This window comes from Aplidium turbinatum, chromosome 9 (assembly GCF_918807975.1).
Source record: "Aplidium turbinatum chromosome 9, kaAplTurb1.1, whole genome shotgun sequence".
Classification (NCBI taxonomy): domain Eukaryota; kingdom Metazoa; phylum Chordata; class Ascidiacea; order Aplousobranchia; family Polyclinidae; genus Aplidium; species Aplidium turbinatum.
In genome coordinates, this window is record NC_137480.1 from 1,788,103 (window position 1) to 1,810,239 (window position 22,137).

General features: G+C 40.5%; 1 protein-coding gene across 1 annotated transcript; it reads right to left on the bottom strand.

The window, feature by feature from the left end:
• Positions 1–19,637: 19,637 nt before the first annotated feature.
• On the bottom strand, positions 19,638–21,849 carry LOC145776998 (meiosis-specific nuclear structural protein 1-like). Its single transcript, XM_082588263.1, has one exon. It carries the CDS (start codon positions 21,815–21,817, stop codon positions 20,324–20,326), a length of 1,494 nt encoding a protein of 497 aa, XP_082444389.1. The 5' UTR covers positions 21,818–21,849; the 3' UTR covers positions 19,638–20,323.
• Positions 21,850–22,137: the final 288 nt, after the last annotated feature.

Here is a 22,137-nt window from a genome sequence, read left to right on the forward strand (position 1 = left end):
TGCGAAGGGATAATGGCATCGGAAAAGCTACCACCAAGCCAAAGAGCAGCCTACTTCCATGGGCTACGTCTTTACTTGGTGAAGAATTTAAATTCAATGTTTGTGAATGGGGATGGAGAAACAATAGCAACAACGAACTTGTCCCAATAATGACGGATATGCCTATAGCACCAGATGCAGATGTAAGAAATCAACAAAAAATCCATGTGGAACGAAAACTTGCACCTGTCGCAATTATGGAATGGCATGTGTTTCTTCGTGTGGTGAATGTCATGGTGTTGAATGTAATAGTATAGTAGGTATGCTTGAAATACAAAGATAGTTTCACATCTTTTTCGTATCTAAGTAATAATTAGTATGAACGACAAAGACCAGACGAAAGACTTAAGAATGAAGACTTTTTTTTCACTTCTGCATAACGTCGATGTTGGTACTGAAGAAAAGGAATTCTTGTACAATGAAGATGAAACGGGACAAGACGAGGAGGAAAGCAACATCTTTGACGTTTTTGATGATAGCTTCAATTTACGTTTCGCTTACTTTGTTTAATTTTTGTTATAGAATGTAGAAGAATAAGTCCAACAGTGACGAATAATTTCAAATTTGCCTGAAATTCACAGATTTATCCTTTTGCTTAATCGGTAATAACTCTTTTTCAGTACATTTTCAGGGTTCTTGTTAATAGAAAAAGTTGTTCCCCTTGAAAAAAGATAAAAAATGATGTATAATATGTCTTATTTTGAAAAACTTGAAATTTTCATAAAGGGATTGTGACGTCATTTGGAAAATGTGTCCAAAAGGGGGTTTCCCATCATCCGATTGATGGGGATTTTTTTCTGAGCCATTTGCATAATATGAGGAAGGTCTGAGAAAAGTATCAGCTTGATAAAAAAATTTTCCCACAAACACCACTTTTTAAGGTCCCACGACTGCACTACTTAATCTTTCTAAGGTATAGCTGTAGGCTATGTAATCAACAACATAACTTTAAAGACTGGTGTATTTTCACAACAAATCAGCTGTTTTTTTAAGCAGCCTAAGCCAGCAAGAGTGCAACGTACCACAGCATAAATGTTAACAAAAATTATATAATCAATATTTAAACTCTTCAAAATGCTTCAAGCTTTCATCAAAATACTGAAATCTAACTCAATCTCTCTAAACACCAGAATAAGACTTTTACATGTGTACATTTGGTCAGTTCTGCTATATGGCTGCGAATCCTGGACTGTATATGCCCGCAGATAAAAAAGATCAACGGTTCTAAAATTTGGTTCATTCGAAGAATGATGGGAATTAGCTGGATGGATAAGATCACTAACGAAGAAGTGTGGAGACGCTCTGGGTGCACCCCTGGCGTTCTCATCACAACTATAAAAAAAAAGGCAAATGACATTTATCGGGCATGTCTACCGCAAACGCGGAATTGAACACTCGGCAATGATGGGGCGACTTCCTGGTCAGAGGCACCAGGGGCGTCCACGTTTGGAAATTTTCAAAAATTTTTCAACATGGACAATCCAAAATTTTGAAAACCTAATTAGAACTATGGACATTGGACAATCGATCGTTGTGGAGACTCACGGTAGCCGATGATGATTTAAACTCTGACTATTATGTCATAATAACGAGTTCAACCATGCCACGAAGAAAGTGGAGCAGCCAACTTAAAACGATGCCAGACAAAAACTTCTGACTCGGCAAACGTTTTGCCTCCAGTCACAAAAAATGGCGCACATGTACGAAGATGGCTATGCATTGGACCAATGAGAAGTTACTGGAGAGAAAATACGCAAACACTTCTAATATAAAGTAAAATCGGTAAACGTTCTAGCGTGGTCTAGTTGGTTAAGGCCAGGAAATAACTTACATTTCGATGTTGGTTCGATTCCCAACTAAACCATAACTCTTTTTTTCTTCTGTAATCACCAATCAAAGTAACAACAATTCTCCGGCTGAATGCTACATGACGGAAATCACTCAAACATATGTTCTGAATCTGATTGGTGTCTTACGGGAAATTGTCATGTAACAAATCCAGCGGTTAGCCTATAGCAGTGGTTCCCAACCTTTTTGTTGTCACTGACCCCTTTAGACAAATTATTAATTCTGCGGACCCCTACCTCAATTTTGCCTAAAACTCAATTAACATACTATTGTAATAATTATGCTACTCAGTTACTGTAATGTGTCATATTGCATTGTCGCTATGACTCCTGCGGCAAATATCAGGTTAAACAGTTGCTCAAATAAAAATATGAATGAGTTGTTCAAGAAATGTCAGCAGTGTTTGAATATTAAGGTGACCCATAGTGCCATGCCGAAACTTTTTCAACGTAAGCAAATTTAATGAGAGGGCTGTTGTTGCTTTTCCTGAACTAAACGACTGAACTGTGGTTGAGTTTTTGACAATGCAACACGCATGTCATCTTCAACGTCCAGGCGATTTCGATGTTTAGTTTTTATTGTAGCTTAACATTAACAAGAGCTGAGAATCCTGCCTCGCAAAGGTAATTGGTTATGAATGGTAACAAAACAATAATCGCTTGCTTTGCCAAGAATGGGTAGGTTTGCAGTTGTGAGCACCCAAATTTTTCCACAGTTTTTGAATAAAATTCAATGCGTAATAACTCTTTTGATCTCAAATCAATTAAGTCATCTTTACTGAGATCTGAGATCGTCATCCGCTATAGTGCAGTCGTGGGAGATGTTTTGTGGGAAAATTTTTTTATCAAGCTGATACTTTGCTCAGACCTTCCCCATACTATGCAAATGGCTCAGAAAAAAATCCCCATCAATCGGATGATGGGAAACCACTGTTTGGGCCCTTTTTCCAAATGACGTCACAATCCCTTTTGGGTCCAACATATGAAATTTTCAAGTTTTTCAAAATAGGACATATTATACATCATTTTTTAGCTTTTTTCAAGGGGAACAACTTTTTCTATTTACCAGAACCTTAAAAATGTACAGAAAAAGAGTTATTACCGATTAAGCAACACGATAAATCTATGAAGTTCAGGCAAATTTGAAATTCATTCTTAAGTTTTTCGTCTAGTCTCTGGAGTATGTCGTTCATACTAATTATTACTTAGATACGAAAAAGATGTGAAACTATCTTTGTATTTCAAGCATACTTAGGCTACTAAAGTATTACATTCAACACCATGACTCCAAATATTGCTGATAACTGCAGAATTCTCTTTTCATCTATGGTTGTACGATCAATTCCAAACCGAGCAGCACACAGTAAAGAGGACAGCAAAAAGCTTCACTGGAATTTGGACAGATCTTGCGATCGAGCAAACTCTTATGCGCTCAAATAAGTCACGTGGAGGATTGTTGGAAGGAAAAAGTATGACAGAAAAGTGTTCCACATCTTTGGGTTTTGAGTGTGAGTCACTCGGCAAGTATTCATGAAGCAATGACGCAACTAAGCAAGGCTCAGTTTCTATGAAGCAACCAGCATGAAGAGTTGGGTGCTTCAAGAAAAAAGAGAGATTACGAAGATTTCTGGCCTGGTTAACAACGAAGCAACCATTCTTGGTATAAGATGTAAACCTATCTTCTCTTTCAAACGGTCTAGTGTCCATCGCTGGAAAAGATGACGTCAATTGTGAACAAGCGGAGCAAATTGGTCAAAATATCCAGAAAGGTTTAGATGGGGTAGCAGTTACTAACGCATCATTCAAACGCAAAGATTGATCAAGCCATTAGAATCCTTAATGGAAGTAAACAAAACAAAAAGCGGTGCAAGTGGTATTGGTCCGAAAGTTATGTTCAATAGGATGTTTGCTGCTGCTAAAAGAGAAGAAAGCCTTGAGCAATTTTTCGAATTTGAGTTGACTTCAGAGCCAATGTCGATTTTCAAGGAAGGCATGATGAGAAAGCCTGTGCCTTGGAGGAAATCAACAAGCAAGTGGCTTCTATTATCGACGGTGGTGCATTACTACATAAAGTTCGCTGGAAAAAAGGAATGAAGTTTTCGGAAGTTTGAAATTCGTATGTGAAATATATCCAAAACCATTATATCCATACTGTTGTTGTGTTTGATGGCTATGATGACGAAAGTACTAAAAGTTACGAGCACTTGGGCAGAAATTCCGTTCCACAGAGCACGTTTGTGAAAATAGATTCGAGCAATTCACTTCCTTTTGCTCAAGATCGCTACCTCATCTGCATCGAAAACAAGGCTGAATTCATCAAGTTTGTTTCTACCCTTCTGAGACAATCCGAAGTTGAAGCTTACAACTGCTCTGATGATGCTGACAGTTCCATTGTAGCGAAATCCTTTGATTATGCTTCTCTTCGAAAAGGTCCAGTAAATGTCATTGTTGATGATACTGATGTAATTATTATGTTACTGCATCATTGGAAGACTGGCACTCATGATGTTATCCCTTTGCATGCCATATGCATGTATTTGCCATGTCTAAAAGTAAACAAAGATAAATATTACATACAGGGTATTTAGAATTGAACAACATCTTAAAAGTGTAAACATTATTATATAATCCCTACGTAAAAATACATACCTGAGTGTAGTAAGCGTTGAATCTTCATTGTCACCATACCAGATCTTGAATGCAGCTATAGATGCTTCTCCGACCTTATTTTGGGAACTCCAGACATTGCTGATAATTGCAGAATTCTCTTTCAGCGTTTCTGATTTTCGCAAACTCGTAACCAAACTTCCTTTCCCTTTTCCAAATATCGATGACGTTGTGTCGTATCATGACCATGCATTACTGGAGCTAATCTGTTTAGGTGGGGGTTGCATAATTCGCCGATATGTGTCTGCGGAGCGGTAGAACAAACAATGCAACACATACTCCACGAATGTTCCATCTTACGACCCCCAAGTGGAATCACTGGTATTCGACAACTGGACCCAACTACCGTATCTTGGCTGCACGAGGAGGCATTGCCAATCTAAGCTGCTACAAGTCAAACGAGAGAAGAAGAAGATGACCATGCATGGAGGAAAAGAAGATCTTCTTTGATATCTTTAATACTTGGGTTGGCTTCTTTGATGCTCCAGGTTTTGTTGAAGCGCTCCTGGACGAAGAAAATAATTGCACAGGAAAAGTTACCACCAAGCCAAAGAACAGCCTACTTCCATGGGTTACGTCTTTACTTGGTGAAGAATTTAAATTCAATGTTTGTGAATGGGGATGGAGAAACAATAGCAACAACGAACTTGTCCCAATAATGACGGATATGCCTATAGCACCAGAAGCATTTACCAAAGTAATTAGATGCAGATGTAAGAAATCAACAAAAAATCCATGTGGAACGAAAACTTGCACCTGTCGCAATTATGGAATGGCATGTGTTTCTTCGTGTGGTGAATGCCATGGTGTTGAATGTAATAGTATAGTAGGTATGCTTGAAATACAAAGATAGTTTCACATCTTTTTCGTATCTAAGTAATAATTAGTATGAACGACAGAGACCAGACGAAAAACTTAAGAATGAAGACTTTTTTTCACTTCTGCATAACGTCGATGTTGGTACCGAAGAAAAGGAATTCTTGTACAATGAAGATATGAAACGGGACTAGACGAGGAGGAAAGCAACATCTTTGTCGTTTTTGATGATAGCTTCAATTTACGTTTCGCTTACTTTGTTTAATTTTTGTTATAGAATGTAGAAGAATAAGTCCAACAGTGACGAATAATTTCAAATTTGCCTGAAATTCACAGATTTATCCTTTTGCTTAATCAGTGATGGTCATTATCGGCGATAATTTATCGGCGATAAATTTTTATCGCTTATCGTTATCGCTTAATTATTTTTTCAGTTATCGTTATCGCCAAAGACAATATTTGATTATCGCCGATAATTAATCGCCGATAAATTTTATGTCTGATCAACACATAAGTGAAAAGACCATGAAAAGTAATATTTTTACTAGCCACCTAGTTCATGAAACTAAAATTAAAACCAGTTCTTCAGTGCCTAAAGTGTGTGTGCACAGGTCGTTGTCATGGGAGGGGCACGCCCCCCCTGCAGCGACGGCCCTGACAACACAATAATTTTTAGAGTTGCAAATTGCAATGCAATGAAATGCATGCAACAAGTCTCTTGTTGTTTTGCTGCAATCAGCAATCGCGAGTGAATTTTACAATTAAAATGTAAGCGCACAGGCCGTACAGATTCCTTTGAAGCGAAGCGAAAGAAATTGGCAAGTGGTTTATGAAAGTGTCGCAATACGAGGCCGCTTTTACATCGGAAACATGGTCTTTCGCGCCACCATCACGGAAACAAGTCATTGCAGAATATGATATTGCTTGAAGCATTTGACATGCAGACCGACATCACACTTTTTGCATCTTGTAGTAGTTTTTGCATGACAATAGGCACATCGAGTTGCGTGGTAAAATTATGCTAAATACAGTATAACCTTTCTCATTTACCTATGCTGCATAGCCGAGTGGTGAGAGCGCTGGAACGGCAATCGAAAGGGCGCCGGTTCGACACCGCTCATGAGCGTACAGTTGCGTATCGAGGTGCGTGGTAAAATTATGCTAAATAGGCTACAGTATAGGCCTACTGTAGCCTATTTAGTAACCTTTCTCATTTACCTATGCTGCATTGCCGAGTGGTGAGAGCGCTGGAACGGCAATCGAAAGGGCAGGACACTTAAAGGCATGCCTGGAGGTGGACATGAAGATTGGCTTCCTTGCCTTCCCGTCCACTTAATCTAAATCTTCAACCACCGGGCATAAGCCTAGATACGACGACGATTTACCTATGCGACATAGCCAACGCTCAATCAAATATTTTTATTCCCACTAATAATACAGTGCCTATATTGTAATTCTTATCTCAACAACTCAGCGTTCTGCCATTGCTTTAATGATGGTGTTCACAAAGAAAACAGAAAAATTTATCTGAAATTATCAGTAAATTACGATAATTATGTTATTGTTCTTGAACAAACACGACTAATTTGACAAGCTTGATGGATTTCATTTCACAGTACCGTAATATATGGGGTAACTTTGGTCCACTTTTTTTGTTTCTTGAATGCTATCACAGAATACTTAATCTTTAGAAAGTGAAATTTTATTCCAAAACATGGGCTTATGAACTGACACAAGCGCTACATACGTTGATACTGAAAATTCAACGTAACAAAGGAGTTTTTAAAAAATAACTGGTGGCCAAAGTTACCCCAGGATGGGGTAACTTTGGCCATGTATATAAAATGCCTTGAATGTCAATGTTAAACCGCCTTAGGGTAACATTGGCCACCATCCAAGTTTTAAAAAAGTGTTTAAAGACTGCTAGGTCTCTGATAATCACACCGGTGCGATATAACGAAGCGGGAAATGCCTTTTTTCAAAAACAATACAATTTGAAGACACAATAAAAGGTTAAGATACCAGCATGGCCGGATGACACACTCTAATCCTCAAACACTTCGAAAAGATTATTACGGGAGTGAGAGGGTTGGTTCCTGGGATCCCACTCAGGGTCAGATCCGGAATCAGATAATTCTTCCTCAATGGTTTCATCATCGTAGTCGGTCTCGGCTTGCCCTGAAACGAAATCCTGCCGTTCATCTGCATTTGGAGGCTCCACTCCTACTGCTTCGGCAACAGAACCATTTGTGTCCAGGAGATTGTGCCGTTCATCTGCGTTTGGAGGCTCCATTCCGCCTTCCTTGGCATCAGAATCACTTGTGTCCTGCTCGTCAACAGGCCCACGAACGCTTTTCCCTGGCTCAACAGTCAACCGACGCTTCTTCGCGGAGCTGTTTCCTATACCTTGTTCCACACCGCCATTCTTGAAGATGGGAGAGAAGCACTTCTGACACTAATATGTTTAAAAAGGTTTTAAATTTAGACAAACATCCTTTGTACCGCATTAAACATATATTTGACCACTGGCCAAAGTTACCCCGAAATGATGTGATTTAGTGGGGGAACTTTGGCCACCCCATAGATTGCTTCTTAATGTAACACAATCATAATATTGCTTATATATTATCAATAACACTTCTTTTAGGATGAGAAAAATGCAAAAAATAACTTATCACACTGACTCAGTTTCACTGCAGAAGTGAAAGTAGACAGCTCAGAAATTTGGTTTCAAATTTCTAACCTTTTTCTGATGGAATTATTCAGCGGCAGATATCGCAAAAACAATGTTAACAGCTAGAAATACGTTATAATGTAATGTAAAATCAGAAACAAAAGGTTATAATTGTCTAAGTTGCCAGAAAAACTGGAGTTGTGCAAAAAACAAAAAAATTCAGATGTGGACCAAAGTTACCCCAGAAGGCTAAAGTTACCCCATATTACGGTATGCACATTTTTACTACCAATAACGCTTAAGATTACTAACAAATTTTCAAGCATTTTGCGTTTTTTGGAATTTTTTTAATTATTGATGACTTTGCTGTAAACAGCCCGTAGAAAGCAAAATAAAAGTTTGAAATTTTTTATGCTATTTTCATTTGATTTAATTATTTTGCCTACTGCACGTAAGCGGCAGTGTAACTCAATTGATAAAAGCATCCAACTGGTAGCTGAAGGTATAATTATAAGCACGCGGTTACCTCAGTGGTTTGATTCTGGATCAAGAGGTTGAAGATTCGATATCTACTGCCGCTGTTGCGATTCTATTCATGCATAACTTACAAAAGTTTTGTCCCTTTACACTGTAAGGGTTCTTAAACTTTTTGAGACATGCCTCCCTTTTACAATTCTAACAAAATTCGCAACCCACCTTGTTTCAAAATCATTAAACATTAAGCAGAACAGCAATTTATTTCCAGGTAAGTTGCATTAGTGCGAAGGATGTAACTTTTTTGTGGAGACCTTCAGTTCAATTTGGTGTTTTTCTCAAGGACAGTATCAAGGTTGGAAAATGAAGCTGCGTTTCCTTTTTGAACTCGTCGATGCCACAGCCCCAGTTTTGCTATGAAAGCATAGATGGCATCATAATTTTTGATGCGATTTGTATTCTTGCCCTACAGGAGCAGATTTAAATTATCATAATAAGGACTTCGAAAATGTCCACGAGGTAGACCAACTCGACGATGCCAAATTCTGAAAGACGCTTTTACAACTTCCGCCGACGACGATTGGCGAAAGCACTCGCTACATGCGATCTTCATTTTTTAGAAAAGTCTTTCTTGCATTGGAAAATAGCTAAAGGTATAGCCTACTTTGGTAGTCAAGGTGTTTTTTTTTTCATGATGACGCTGCAAACGAGTTGGTCTCAAACCGTCGTTGCTCAGATTTTAAAAACATATGACGCATTGTGGTACCTGGTGGACGGTGGTACAACTTGGTCATTTACTACAGCATCTATAAAGCCAAACTTCAGATAATTTTTATCATACTTTTTCTTTTTTTCCACTCATTTTATGTCAATAGAACTGATTAATTAAAAATAAACCTAATTAAATCAATGCTAAAATTAAAAAATATAATTTTCGTTTGGTAGGCCTACTATCAGAGTTGGGAATAGGCTACTGTTGTACTTCTAGCCTCTGTCACTTGTTGGTCAGTGGTTGCCATTATTATTACAACTAAAGCTCGAGGCTGCTGTGTCAGAAAGCCGTTGTGTTACGAGAGAGGTGTCGCGCAAACATTTAGCAACGTCTAAAAAAACATCACAAAGAATGTGAGATGTGACAACAACACGCTCTACGAACACTGTGCCACTGCAACACAAAGTGTCATCTTCAACAATTGACTGTCTACAGTGTCCAGCGTAGTTGTAAAGACATGTTTAGTTATAATTTATGCAGAGTTTTTCAATTTCTTGCGCCCCCTTGTGAGCCTCACACGCCCCCCAGTTTAAGAACCACTGTTTTTACAGTATATTATGTTCGATTTTTCGTCATGTTGATGAAAACAGTTCGTGCTGCATGGGATGGGGCAGCGCTAATCAAGAAAAAAAAATTATCGTTATCGGACATTATCGGCGATGATTTATCGTTTATCGCTTAACTTTTTTTTGATTTATTTGGTTATCGTTATCGCTTTAGGCATTTTTCGTTTATCGATTATCGCTTAACTGAAAAATGAGTTATCGCGCCCAACACTGACTGCAGAATATTGGTTGATGACGAATACGAGACAGCAGTCGGTAGGCTACACACTCACGGTGTTACAGACGGTTGTTCGCCTGGTCAAACGTCATGTAGAAACCGTTCGGGTCTACTGAATATTACGTCATGGAAATTCCTAAAACATGAGCCAAAATTGCACCATCGTCCGTAAGACTCGTGTCAGACCGGTTTAAACCTGTTTGGACATGTTGTTGTGTCGCGCTACTGCTGGCGTGCCTTTGAGTTATCACAAATTTTTCTGATTCATTCTTGAAGTTGTTTGTTGGAAGTCGGTCGCACATTTAACTGGTTTATTTGGTGCTTGCTAGCTGGACAAACTCTCCGTCTTTTATCCAAGTAATTTGTATTGTAGTGACAGTTTTTAGGTGTACGGCGTTGCACCATTTCGATAGCCACGGGCTAATTTTACTGGAATACACTTTGAATAGACGTTTCGAAGGTGTGTTTATTTTTCGGTCATTACGTACAGACAAACGGATCCGGGAACTTTATGTTACAATTTTCCCACGAAGAATTATGGTTTACCGCTGTGACCATAAAAAATAAAAGACGAGTTCTTGTCAGTTGGTAGGTCAAGAAGAAATTAAAGCAAGAAAAATAAAAAACGAATTTGTTAGCTGGTAGGCCAAGAAGCACTTGAAGGCATAAAAATAAACGACGTGTTTGTTGTCAGCTAGTGCAGAAGAACTAATTAGAAGTACAAGAAATAATAAAAGAAGATTTGTTGGTTGGTAGTCTACACTCTTACAGAAGCAAAGAAAAGTAAAGACAATTCTTCTCAGTTTGGTACAGAAGAAAAATAACTTTGACATTCATTGGCAAGAAAGAAGATTAAAAGACAATCCATCTGTGCTTGTAGATTCAAGTGGAAGAATCCAAGCAAGTTTTGTGGACTTTAGGACTTCATACTCGTACAGCTACGGTATCGTGCATTTAAATTCTTTTTTGTATTTTTACGGTCTTTGCAGTTAAGTTTTTTATAACTACTGTAGCCTAATAATTTTGTGTGTTTGTGTAACTTCATTTTTTTTTTAATTGTTAAATTTAGCCCCAACATTTAATATGTCTACACTCGGTGGCGACAAGGACTCGACCGCCGTAGACTCGACTGAGTTTAAGCCTGATGATGTTCTTTGCGGTCGGGCAGGCCATTCTGGGGAGGGACCCAATAACGATGAGGCTAAGTCAGTTCGAGAGGCCCGGCATCTTAGACGGGATATTTTGACTCAAATTGGGGAACTTTCTGTAGCCCTAGGTTCTTTGAGTGATAAGCAGGAACTGTTAATTCTTCGATCTAACTTATCTACTTTAGAAGAAGAATTACGGCATTTCCATGCTCTTTTGACTAAAATCTTTAACTCTGCAATCTTGGCAGAACTTCGTGATAGGGTAGATCCCGAATTTAACTCTTTAAAACATAACTTCGAACAAAAAGAAAGTGAGTTCTCAGATAGGTTGGATGCTGACATACATCCTGAGGATAGCGCCTCAAACGTAAGCACTAGGATGTCTGAGAGCTCGTCACGGATAGTTACACAAATTAACCTACAGTTAAAACGGGAGGAGCTCCAGATACAAGCTGAGGCCGAAGCAAGAGCTGCTGAGGCCATCGCGAGAGCTGAGGCCATACGAGCTGAGGCTGCTGCGAGAGCTGCAGAGGCCGCCGCGAGAGCTGAGGCCGAAGCGAGAGCAGCTGAGGCCGCCGCGAAAGCCGAAGCGAGAGCTGCTGAGTTCGCACTCAAAGACGCTCAGTTGAGGGCTGAACAACGAAAAGAGGTAGTTTTAGCTGAATATCGATCAGAGGCGGGCTCCCGGCGTAGCTCTAAGAAGAGCTCTTCTAGGCATTCCAGAAATGAACATCAATCGCAGTTTAATTTACATAACCTTTTCCAAACGCCCGTTCAACCTGTGAGTGGACCAGGGCAATCCACACGTTTTCCAGCTGTTTCAGGAGGTCTTGGGGCCGCGGCTAAGGGTCTTCCGAATGCTGTAGAGCCAAGGTCTGTGAATTACAACCGAACTCCTCCCCCAGAGCGTACAGGTCACGGGGCCGCCATTAGCAGTAATGCTTTGCCCCCTTCAAAGTTTTCTGCGCCGCTAGTTGTGGATCGCCCAGCTACACGTAATTTGGGTGGTTGTGAGAGGCGTATCGCGTCTCCTGATTTTAACGTGTGTGAGGATCGTGATCGGGTTGTGCATGTGACTGAGCCCACTCAGCCCCTTAAGGGATATAGCTTGTCTTCTCCCGCTAAATCGAGTTCTCAACAGCAGGATTGCTTTTTTGAATACCAAAATAGTAGGACGTTTTTCGATAAGGCGGCCTTGATTGGTTACGATGGTAATAATATGCCATTTATCTTCTTTAAAAATCGTGTTACGGCCTTAATGGCAGCTTCGCCCTTTAAGGGGACTCGTTTGACTTTGTTACAAGCAGCTTGTGTTAGGACAGCTGCGCAAACGATTGCTAATTTGGTTTCTGACACCCCTGGCTTGTCAGAGGAAGACAGGATAGAAATGTCGTTAGCTCGCTTGTCCCAGCGTTTTGGGGTTCGTGGAGGTCTTTTTGCAGAACCAGAAATTAGAAAGTATCGCTATGGTAGCAAATTGACTTCGACCTCTTCCAGTGATCTGAAAGAGTTTAAAGATGAATTATCGCAGTGTTTGCTTTATGCGCAAGCTTATGGTCAGCGTGATAAATTAGAAGGACGTTTTGTTTTGGATTTGGCTAAGCGACTCCCGTTTGACGCTAAGCAGCGTTATCTTGACTTTTTAGGTGATCAGTATGGTGGCACTGATGAGCCTACTTTTCAGAGTTTGTTTGAATTTGTAGTACGGGAGGAAACGCGTAAGTCGACTGATTTTAGCATTATGCTAATGGGCGATTCTGGTGAGTCGCAGCAATTTAAAAAGTTTGGCAAAGGAAAATTGCCTTCATGTCCGGTTAGGCAGACGTCCGTAAAACCCCATGATGATGTGATGTCAGGGAGTTCGCAGTACTCGACTGTTGTTGGCGCACCGCGCGGTGGTGAAGCCAGACGTAAAAACCTACCGGCATGCATTTGTTGTTCGTCACGTGGTCAAGTTGAATATCATTTTTTGTCTAATTGTAAAGAATTTTTGCGCTTGACACCTAAAGATCGGAGAGATGTCATTGTGAAAGCTGGCAAATGCTTGAATTGTTTGCGCCAGCATATGGTTAGGGATTGCGTTCATGCAAATAACTGTCGTAAGTGTGGGCCTAACAACGATAGGAAACACTATTTTCTTCTGCATGATTTTTATGTGACGTCACGTGATTCTCTGGATTCGGTTGGGAAAGATGATGCTCGTGCCAGAGTTCCTGTGCGTAATGTTAAGATTGGAAATGTTAAAGCAGCCTTTAACCGCGTTACTGCTGCTCGTGTTTTGAATCCAATGACTGGCAAATCGAAGTTGGTGTATTGTCAGCATGATCCTGGTTCGCAGTTGACGTTTGTTTCGAGTGATTTGGTGTGTGAACTTGATCTTAAACCGTACGATAAAGTGTCGTTTAAAATGGATACCCTGGCTGGTCAGAAAGCTACTTGTGCTGACCTTGTCAAACTCAACATCCAGTCGTTAGAGACAGATGAACTGTTTTGTGATATAACCTCGGTGGTTAACCCAGCTTGGGCTGATGATGTTAAAACTTTACCGCATAAACAAGATTTAAATGGTTTCCGTCATTTTCATGACGTGAATATGTTTCATTTGAATGATTGTAGTACTGTAGATGTACTGATTGGCAACGACAACGCTTATTTGATGTGTGCAAAAAAAGAGCGTGTTGGTGAAAATCGTAGTGAACCACATGCTTTGCTCACTCCTCTCGGTTGGTTGGCTTGTGGTGGTAAGTCACCCTTAGATGAAAGCGTTGCTAAAGTGTGCAGAGTGCAGACGTCTTCAGAGTCGGATGTCATCTCTGGCTTTCAGCGTAAAATTGAGTCTCGTGATATGGAAATAGCAGACCTGAATAAAGTCATTCAGGATTTGACGTTGCAAAATGAAACCTGTGAATTGTCTCGCAATGATAAGTTGGCTAGAGAACTTGTTGAACCGAATATTGAGTTGAAAGATGGTCGATTTGAGATACCTGTTCCGTTGAAGGAAGATATTGATCTACCTAACAATTTTGTGTTGGCGTCAGATAGAGTTGCTGCTTTAAGGAAGAAAGCTTTAAAACAACCTGAACTTCGTGATTTCCTTACTGACACCATGAAAGATCTTAAATCAAATGGCTATATTGAGCGTACTGGTGAAGCAGGAAATGTCAAGGGATTTGAATGGTATTTACCATACTTTGTTACGTCACAATTAAAAAAGCGCATTGTTTACGATGGCAAGTCTGAATTTCGAGGAACTTGTGTTAATGATGTAATGTTTTCGGGTCCTGACTTGTTAAACCCTCTGGTAGATGTCTTGGCTAGATTTCGGCTTGGTAGATTTGGTCTCATGGCTGATGTGACTAAATGCTTCTTTCAAATAAAGTTACCTGAGTCGCAAAGGGATTTGTTTCGTATATTGTGGTTTGAAGATGATGACCTTGAAAATGGTAGGATGGTACCATTTCGTTTTTGTGTACACCCTTGGGGAATAAAGAGTAGCCCGTATATCGCTTGCTTGGCTATAAAGAAAATGATCGAGCAGAATCCCAGCAGTGCTGGTGAATTGACTCTCTGCAATATTGCAAATAATATGTACATGGATGATTTTATATTTTCGGCTGATAGCTTAGAGGAAGCTCAGCAAATCACTCATGAATCAATTGCTTTGTTTGATAGCCGTGGGTTTAAACTTGGTAAGTGGAGTGCTAACAAGGAGGCTATGATTGTCTTGTCAAATTTGGATAATGAGATGCTTTCACCTTTGATTCGTGACATTGACTTTCAGACTGAAAATATGACTTTGCCATCAGCGAAGACATTGGGTTGTGTGTGGCAAACCGAGTCTGACGAGATGCGTATCGCATGTTCCTTAAAGCCCTTAGCTAAACACACGCGCCGAAGTATGCTCAGTCAGCTTGGACAAAATTTTGATTCGCTAGGCTTTGGAGCGCCATTTTTTCTAAAAGCACGCCTTATACTTCAGCAATTAGCGATAGACAAGTTTGATTGGGACACCGAAGTCCCTGATAGCTTTGTTAAAGAATGGGAGTCGTGGCTTCGCTCTTTGGACTTGCTTAAGGATTTTTCGTTACCGAGATGGTATTTTGCAAACTCTGGTGTGTGCAGTCCGGATGATATTGTTTCATATCAATTGCATGGGTTTAGTGATGCTTCGAATCAAGCTTTCTCTTCTGTTGTTTACTTACGTAGACTGGTTAACGGAGTTCCGAGTGTGTCTTTCGTTCTGGGTAAATCTACCATTGTTGTAAAAAATCAGTTTTCTTGGCCGATAGCTAGGAAAGAGCTTGTTGCCGCTTTGAATACAGCAAGACTCGTGAAGCAGGCCTACGAGGCATTGAAGATGCCCGACTGCCTTAAGTATTTTTGGTGTGATTCTCGTACTGTGTTGCAGTGGGTTAAAAACCCTGATTTACGTTTGAATAAGTTTATTACGCGTCGAGTTGAGCATATTTTATTGTTGTCTGGAGCCCAGGATTGGCGTTTTTGCCCTACCGATATGAACCCAGCTGATGTTGGCACAAGGCCAAATCTTATTACAAAGAAAGAATTTCGAGAGTTGTGGTTAAATGGTTCTAGTCTTCTCTACCAGTGTGAGGAAATTCCATCTGTAGAAAATGCCACTCCAGTACCTGTCCATAGCCTATATCTTCGTGACGAAGAGGAGTCGCTTGACGTTGGACAGGGTGGTCTTCACAGATTGATCGAGGCCGCACCTTCTTTGTATGTTATGAAAAAGAGAATCGCTTATTTGGTTGCTTTTGTTGAATTTTTGTGCTGTAAAACGAGAAAGCGTAGCTTTGTGAAGCCAAAACTGGATGCATCTTATCTTAACAGTGCTTCAGAGTTGGCTGTGAAGTTTGTTCAGAAGAGCGTGTATGGCGATGTGGTACATTTAATGACCAAACGATCGCCGGATGCCCTTGAGGAAGTGATAAAGCGAGGTAGTGTTGGCGCTTCGCAACGTGAGAAGGAACGGTTGAAAGAATTACGTTCACTTAAAAAGTACAGACCTTGTGTAGATGACGCTGGTGTAATCCGCATTGAAGGGCGCTTAAGTAATTCTCCCGAGATCTCTCATGAAGCAAAGTATCCGATTGTTTTGCCTTCGAAGCACCCCTTCACTAGGCTTGTTGTACTGTCGCATCATAATGGAAATGCGCACTGTGGAGTACAGCACACTTTGTTGTCTACGCGACAGAAGTTTTGGATCGCTAATGGTAATGCCTCCGTGAAGAGGTATCTTAATGACTGTGGTGTATGCGCGATTGAGAAAGCTCGACCTATAAGGCAGCTCATGTCTGATTTACCTTTGTCTCGCACAACTGCGCATAGGAAACCCTTTTTTGATTGCGGCTTAGACTATCTTGGACCTTTAACTTTCGTTGAAGGTAGAAGTCACAAAAAAGCTTGGGGACTCTTGTTCACATGTATGGCATCTCGCGCTATTCATGTTGAGCTGGTTACGTCATTGTCGCTGAGTGATTTTTTACTTGCCTTTACAAGGTTTACAGATTTACGTGGGCAGGTTAATGCTATCTATTCCGACAATGGAAGTACCTTTCAGGCAGCATCTAAGAAGTTACCCGAGTTGATAGGATCAGCTGAATTTCACAACGCCCTGAGACAGAGAGAGATAAACTGGGAATTTATACCTCCGTATGCTCCGGCGCAAGGTGGCGCCTGGGAGGCAATGGTTAAACAATTTAAAATCGCATTTTTTCACATTTTGGACTCTTCAAGTCGTAAGCCCAATTTTATTGAACTGCTTACGTACACCAGTAGTGCCGTTCGGATCGTGAACGAACGCCCTTTGGTACCTTTGAGTGACGACCCTAGGGATTTTACTGTCATCACCCCTGCCTCACTTTTGACCCCATACTTAGACCCATACTGTGCTGTTGGGCAACCACATGATCGTGACCAATTAAGAAGGGATTATCGGTTCAATTTGTCACTTTCTCATCAGTTTTGGAGTAAATGGATCGAATTTTACTTGCCAGGTCTTCAGGGCCGGAAAAAATGGCTAAAAATGGCCGAGAATTTGGAGCCTGGTCAACTTGTAGTGGTAGATTCTCTCCAGGACATTGGTAAACGTGGGAAGTATCAACTTGGGAGGGTGCATGAGGTAGTTCCACAAATTAGGAAAGGGAAGCCTGTGGTTCGTAGAGCTAAAGTTGCCGTCTGCAACTATGATGAGAGTACAGGGAAAGTGAAAGTAGACTATGTGTTGAGGGATATTTCGTGCCTCGCCCCCGTAAAGAACACCTAAGTGTTAGGGGTTGAGCCTGGTTTTGTCTGCGGTGGCCGACACTTGTCTGAGCCCAGAACAGTCGGTTATTATCGCAATCATTGGTTATAGCATCATTTTTTGCGTGTACCTAATACCTATGGTACCAATTTCATGTATCGTCGTGTTTATTCTTATTGTTGTTCATTCTTTGCATGCCCTTTGTATTTGCGTATTAACTTAAACGTGAGTGATTCAAACAATTTGTGTATCATGTGTTTTTATTCATTGGCTCACAATTGTCGTCAATTCTTTTTTAGTTATGCCATGTCAGACTGTCATAACTAGGGGCCGCTATGTTACAGACGGTTGTTCGCCTGGTCAAACGTCATGTAGAAACCGTTCGGGTCTACTGAATATTACGTCATGGAAATTCCTAAAACATGAGCCAAAATTGCACCATCGTCCGTAAGACTCGTGTCAGACCGGTTTAAACCTGTTTGGACATGTTGTTGTGTCGCGCTACTGCTGGCGTGCCTTTGAGTTATCACAAATTTTTCTGATTCATTCTTGAAGTTGTTTGTTGGAAGTCGGTCGCACATTTAACTGGTTTATTTGGTGCTTGCTAGCTGGACAAACTCTCCGTCTTTTATCCAAGTAATTTGTATTGTAGTGACAGTTTTTAGGTGTACGGCGTTGCACCATTTCGATAGCCACGGGCTAATTTTACTGGAATACACTTTGAATAGACGTTTCGAAGGTGTGTTTATTTTTCGGTCATTACGTACAGACAAACGGATCCGGGAACTTTATGTTACAATTTTCCCACGAAGAATTATGGTTTACCGCTGTGACCACACGGTTCTGGCCATAAGCCTATTAAATGTCCTGACTACTAAACATTATGAAAAGATGTTAGATCGTTTTCAATCGCTTGGACGTGGGATGAATTTAAAGTCTCACTTTATATACGTAGGCCTATTCTGGGGTTTTCATGACATGTCAGGAAATTTAGTGTTCCAACTTGTGTTAGGAAGAAGTGTTAAAACTTGCTTAAATGGCCTGGATTTTGAAACTAGATCTACCAAGCGCGTTAATTGATGAATTTCAAGTATTTAAGTTTGTTGACTATAAATTGTTTTACTTCTACGTTCAAGCTTCAATTGAGTTTCATTCGTTGCACTTTTGTTGTGCGAGACACTGCACGGTTTCGAAGGAGCGTCAGACACACAATTATTGCCTTCCCATTTTCATGGTTTTAGTTAACACTTGCTCATGTTGTAAGTTAATGTTACTGCAAGTGCTGTGAAGTCAAATGAAAAGTTTGTTGACAAACATTAAATCTCAGGAAAAATATGCGTCGCAAGATAGTGTATTGTTTATAATCTGTAGGCTAAGTTACAATTTTCTTGGAGCGTGTGACAAAATAATTCTATACAATTTTCATCAACGTTATTGTTCAGCTGAAAACTGGCACTTGGTGAAGTAAAACGCAACGACTTCTTGCTGTTTTATATTTGTTTCTTACTTTTCATCCTATCACGAAAAGCGATGGCGGTAATGTGCTATTCTGAATTTATACGTGTTTGGCACGCAAGAATTCATTGTCCGCCCGTTAGCTCAATGGTTACGCGACCGGTTAAAGATCACGCGGCGCAAGTTTGTCTCTCAGGGTGTGCGCTTGAGCAACGCATTTCAGGACTGCTCTCCATTCAGCGGCACCTAGTGAATGGATTAATTTCCCGGCAACAACGCTTCAACAATCGGGAAACTTCACTCTGTCAATCTCGGTAACCTGCCCTGAGTCAAGAGCCTCTACAAGTACGCGAAACTACCACGAATAACCTATCAACGCTTTGTCAGACCGAGAATAAAGATTCAAAACCAACCAACCAATGCGACTGAGACAAATTTGTCAGGGGTTGTGCATCATCAAATATGGCAACCCTAATCTACTCTTGGACAATTTTCCACAAAACTTCGGCCGGACTTCGGCTTCGGCATAGAAATGAAGCGCATGGTTGGAACATTGAAGCCATGCAAATACGTTGCGAAGACACTGGGTGAACCTATGATGGCGGATTACTGTTCCTAACTACAACGCAGCCACAAGAAGAAATATCTAAAGAAAGTTCATGTCTCACTCCCACGCAAACAAGACAGATAACGCATGGCAGTTTGAATAGGATTTTAAAAACCAAATAAATACAATTATGAGTTTAGCCTACTACGCCCAGCACATTTAATGTTACAAAAAATGTGACGTGTTGATAAATTTTGACTTCAAAGTCGAAGTCAGCGTTTTGAATTTAGAAAAAATAATCAAAACATCGTCAATTTTGATTACAGTGGAAGGCCGCCTCTCCGGACCATTGAGCAAAGATGGGAATGACACAATCAGTGTCTTTCAATGCGGGTTCACCCCAGAAGAGGATGACGGATTTGACAGCGAAGAGAATAATTGAAAATTTGAAACGAAAAATATTATTTTACCGCATGTCATGCGGAGTTGGATAAACCGTCATAGCTTACAATAGAAAGTTGGTTATTTCATTATTCAAATTAAAAAACAGTTAACACTCAACGAGTCCACCTTCGATCCAAATTAGTTCGAATGATAACCGTTGTTGTGCTGTATATTGTTATCAAAGTATCATTGAAAGGTTTTTGCGACATGAAACAGGGTTACATTGTTGTACATTCATCATGTTAGTTACATTGGAATAAATCCACACCACAACAGCATTGTCCGAATCCGTATCGAAAAACATTAGCCTACCAACCACGGACACAAAAAGCGCTCACAACTAACATTTCACCAATAAAAAGTTAAGAGTAAAATGTACATCACCGGTAGAATTATTCGCTGAAAAACGAATCAGATTTCCGTTTGCTGTATGCCTCTTGAAAAGCTTTGTCAAACATTTCCAGGTCTCGTTCTGAAGTGAGGACGCCCTTTGGAAGATATCCAAGCAGCTTAGAAGCATGTTCTTTGAGCAATCGCTGCCGCTCTTCTTCAATGATTTGCCTTCTCATCGCTTGAATTTCTTCTTCAAGTCGAAGTTCATCAACTTCTCTTTGTCGATCCATTTTAAATTGTTCTTTTCTGCTTTCAATCAATGCTTCGACCGCCCTCTTGTGCTCAAGTTGCTTCATTCGTCGCTTCTGTGCGTTCATCTGTTCAATACGATCATCTTCAGCAAATTTGGCCAACATTTGTCGTCTGAACTCGTCTTCTTCTATTTGTTCCGCTCTCATTCGCATCTCTTTGAACTCCAACTGCTTCTTGTGAGTGATCTGTAGATCGACCCTCTGTCGGAGTTTGCGCTCCTGCTCTTCCTTCTCTTTCTTCCTCTCTGCTTCCTCCTGTTCTTCCAGATATAAATCTTGCAGGATTTGTTCTCTCTCTTCCTTTTCCTTTTGTTCTTTGTGTATCTTGTTTGCCAGTTGTTGCTGCACCAAGGACTTGGCGTTCTCCAGCTCTTGTTGTTCCAGCATTCTTTCATTCTCTCTAGCTTGTTGAAGATCAGCAAAGTGCGAAATACGTCTATTTTCCTCTTCTAAGCGCTCCCGTTCTAACCTCTTCCATTCTTCTCGCTTTTGCTTAAATTCTTCAATATAGCGTTGGGTAGCATGTTGCTTCTTCAACCGCATTTCTTGTTCCCTTTGATCTTCTTCATAAATCTTTCGCACAATTTCATCAACCATCAATTTTTCTTTAAGAAACTCTTCATAAGCTTCTTGTTTTTTCTGTTCCTTTTCTTCAAGTTGTCGTTCAAGTTCTTGCTGATATCTGATGCCTTCCTGCCATCGCTCCAGATCGCGTTCTCGTTCAGCCTTTTCTGCGCGTTCGTGCTCGAATTTCATTGTGCTGGCTATGTGCGCATCTCGCTGGATGACTTCCATCTTAATTGCATCTTTTTCCGCGATTTGCGCTGCGCGTTCGCGATTCATGTAACCTGCTTTTAACTTCGCTTCCAACTCCCGTAACTCCAAGCTGTTGTCACGTATTTGCTGTCGCATCTTTTCTTCGCGAATTCTTTCCAATTTGATCAACTCAAGCTGTTTTGCAAGTCGTTCTTCTTGAATCATTTGCTGTTCTTGTTGTCTACGATTTTGTTCAGCTTTTAAAATCGCTTCTTCCATTGTCCGCTCTTGTTCTTCGCGCTGCAACCGGCGTATGAAACGTTTATCAGCTACACGTTCTTCACTGGCAAGGTTTGCCTTCAATAAAGCATCATCACGAATATTTTTCAAAAACTCTTCCTCTGCCATCTCCTTCTGCCTGTTCTCGGCATTTTGTTTCTCTTTCTTTGCGTGGGTCAGAGTCGAGCGTCTTTGTGATGCCAACATGCTGCAGCCTTACGTTACAAACACTTAATCAATTACCTAGAAAAAAAATATGGTGAATGATTTCTGATTGATCGACTGCAGCATAAATATGACTGAAAAGTCACTTTACGTTGCTCGCTCTTGTCGGCTGCGTGGCCGAGCGGTGAGAAAGTCTGCGCGGCATTCGAATGTTGCAATGATTTCTCCAGCACCGAGTTCCATTACAGAATAGCAGGGTTTACAAGGGATTAAAAATATGAAAGCTCGAATAGTACTCAATCTTTTTTGATTTATGCCAAAGGCGTCGGAACATGATAACGGATCATTCATAAAGTGTTCGG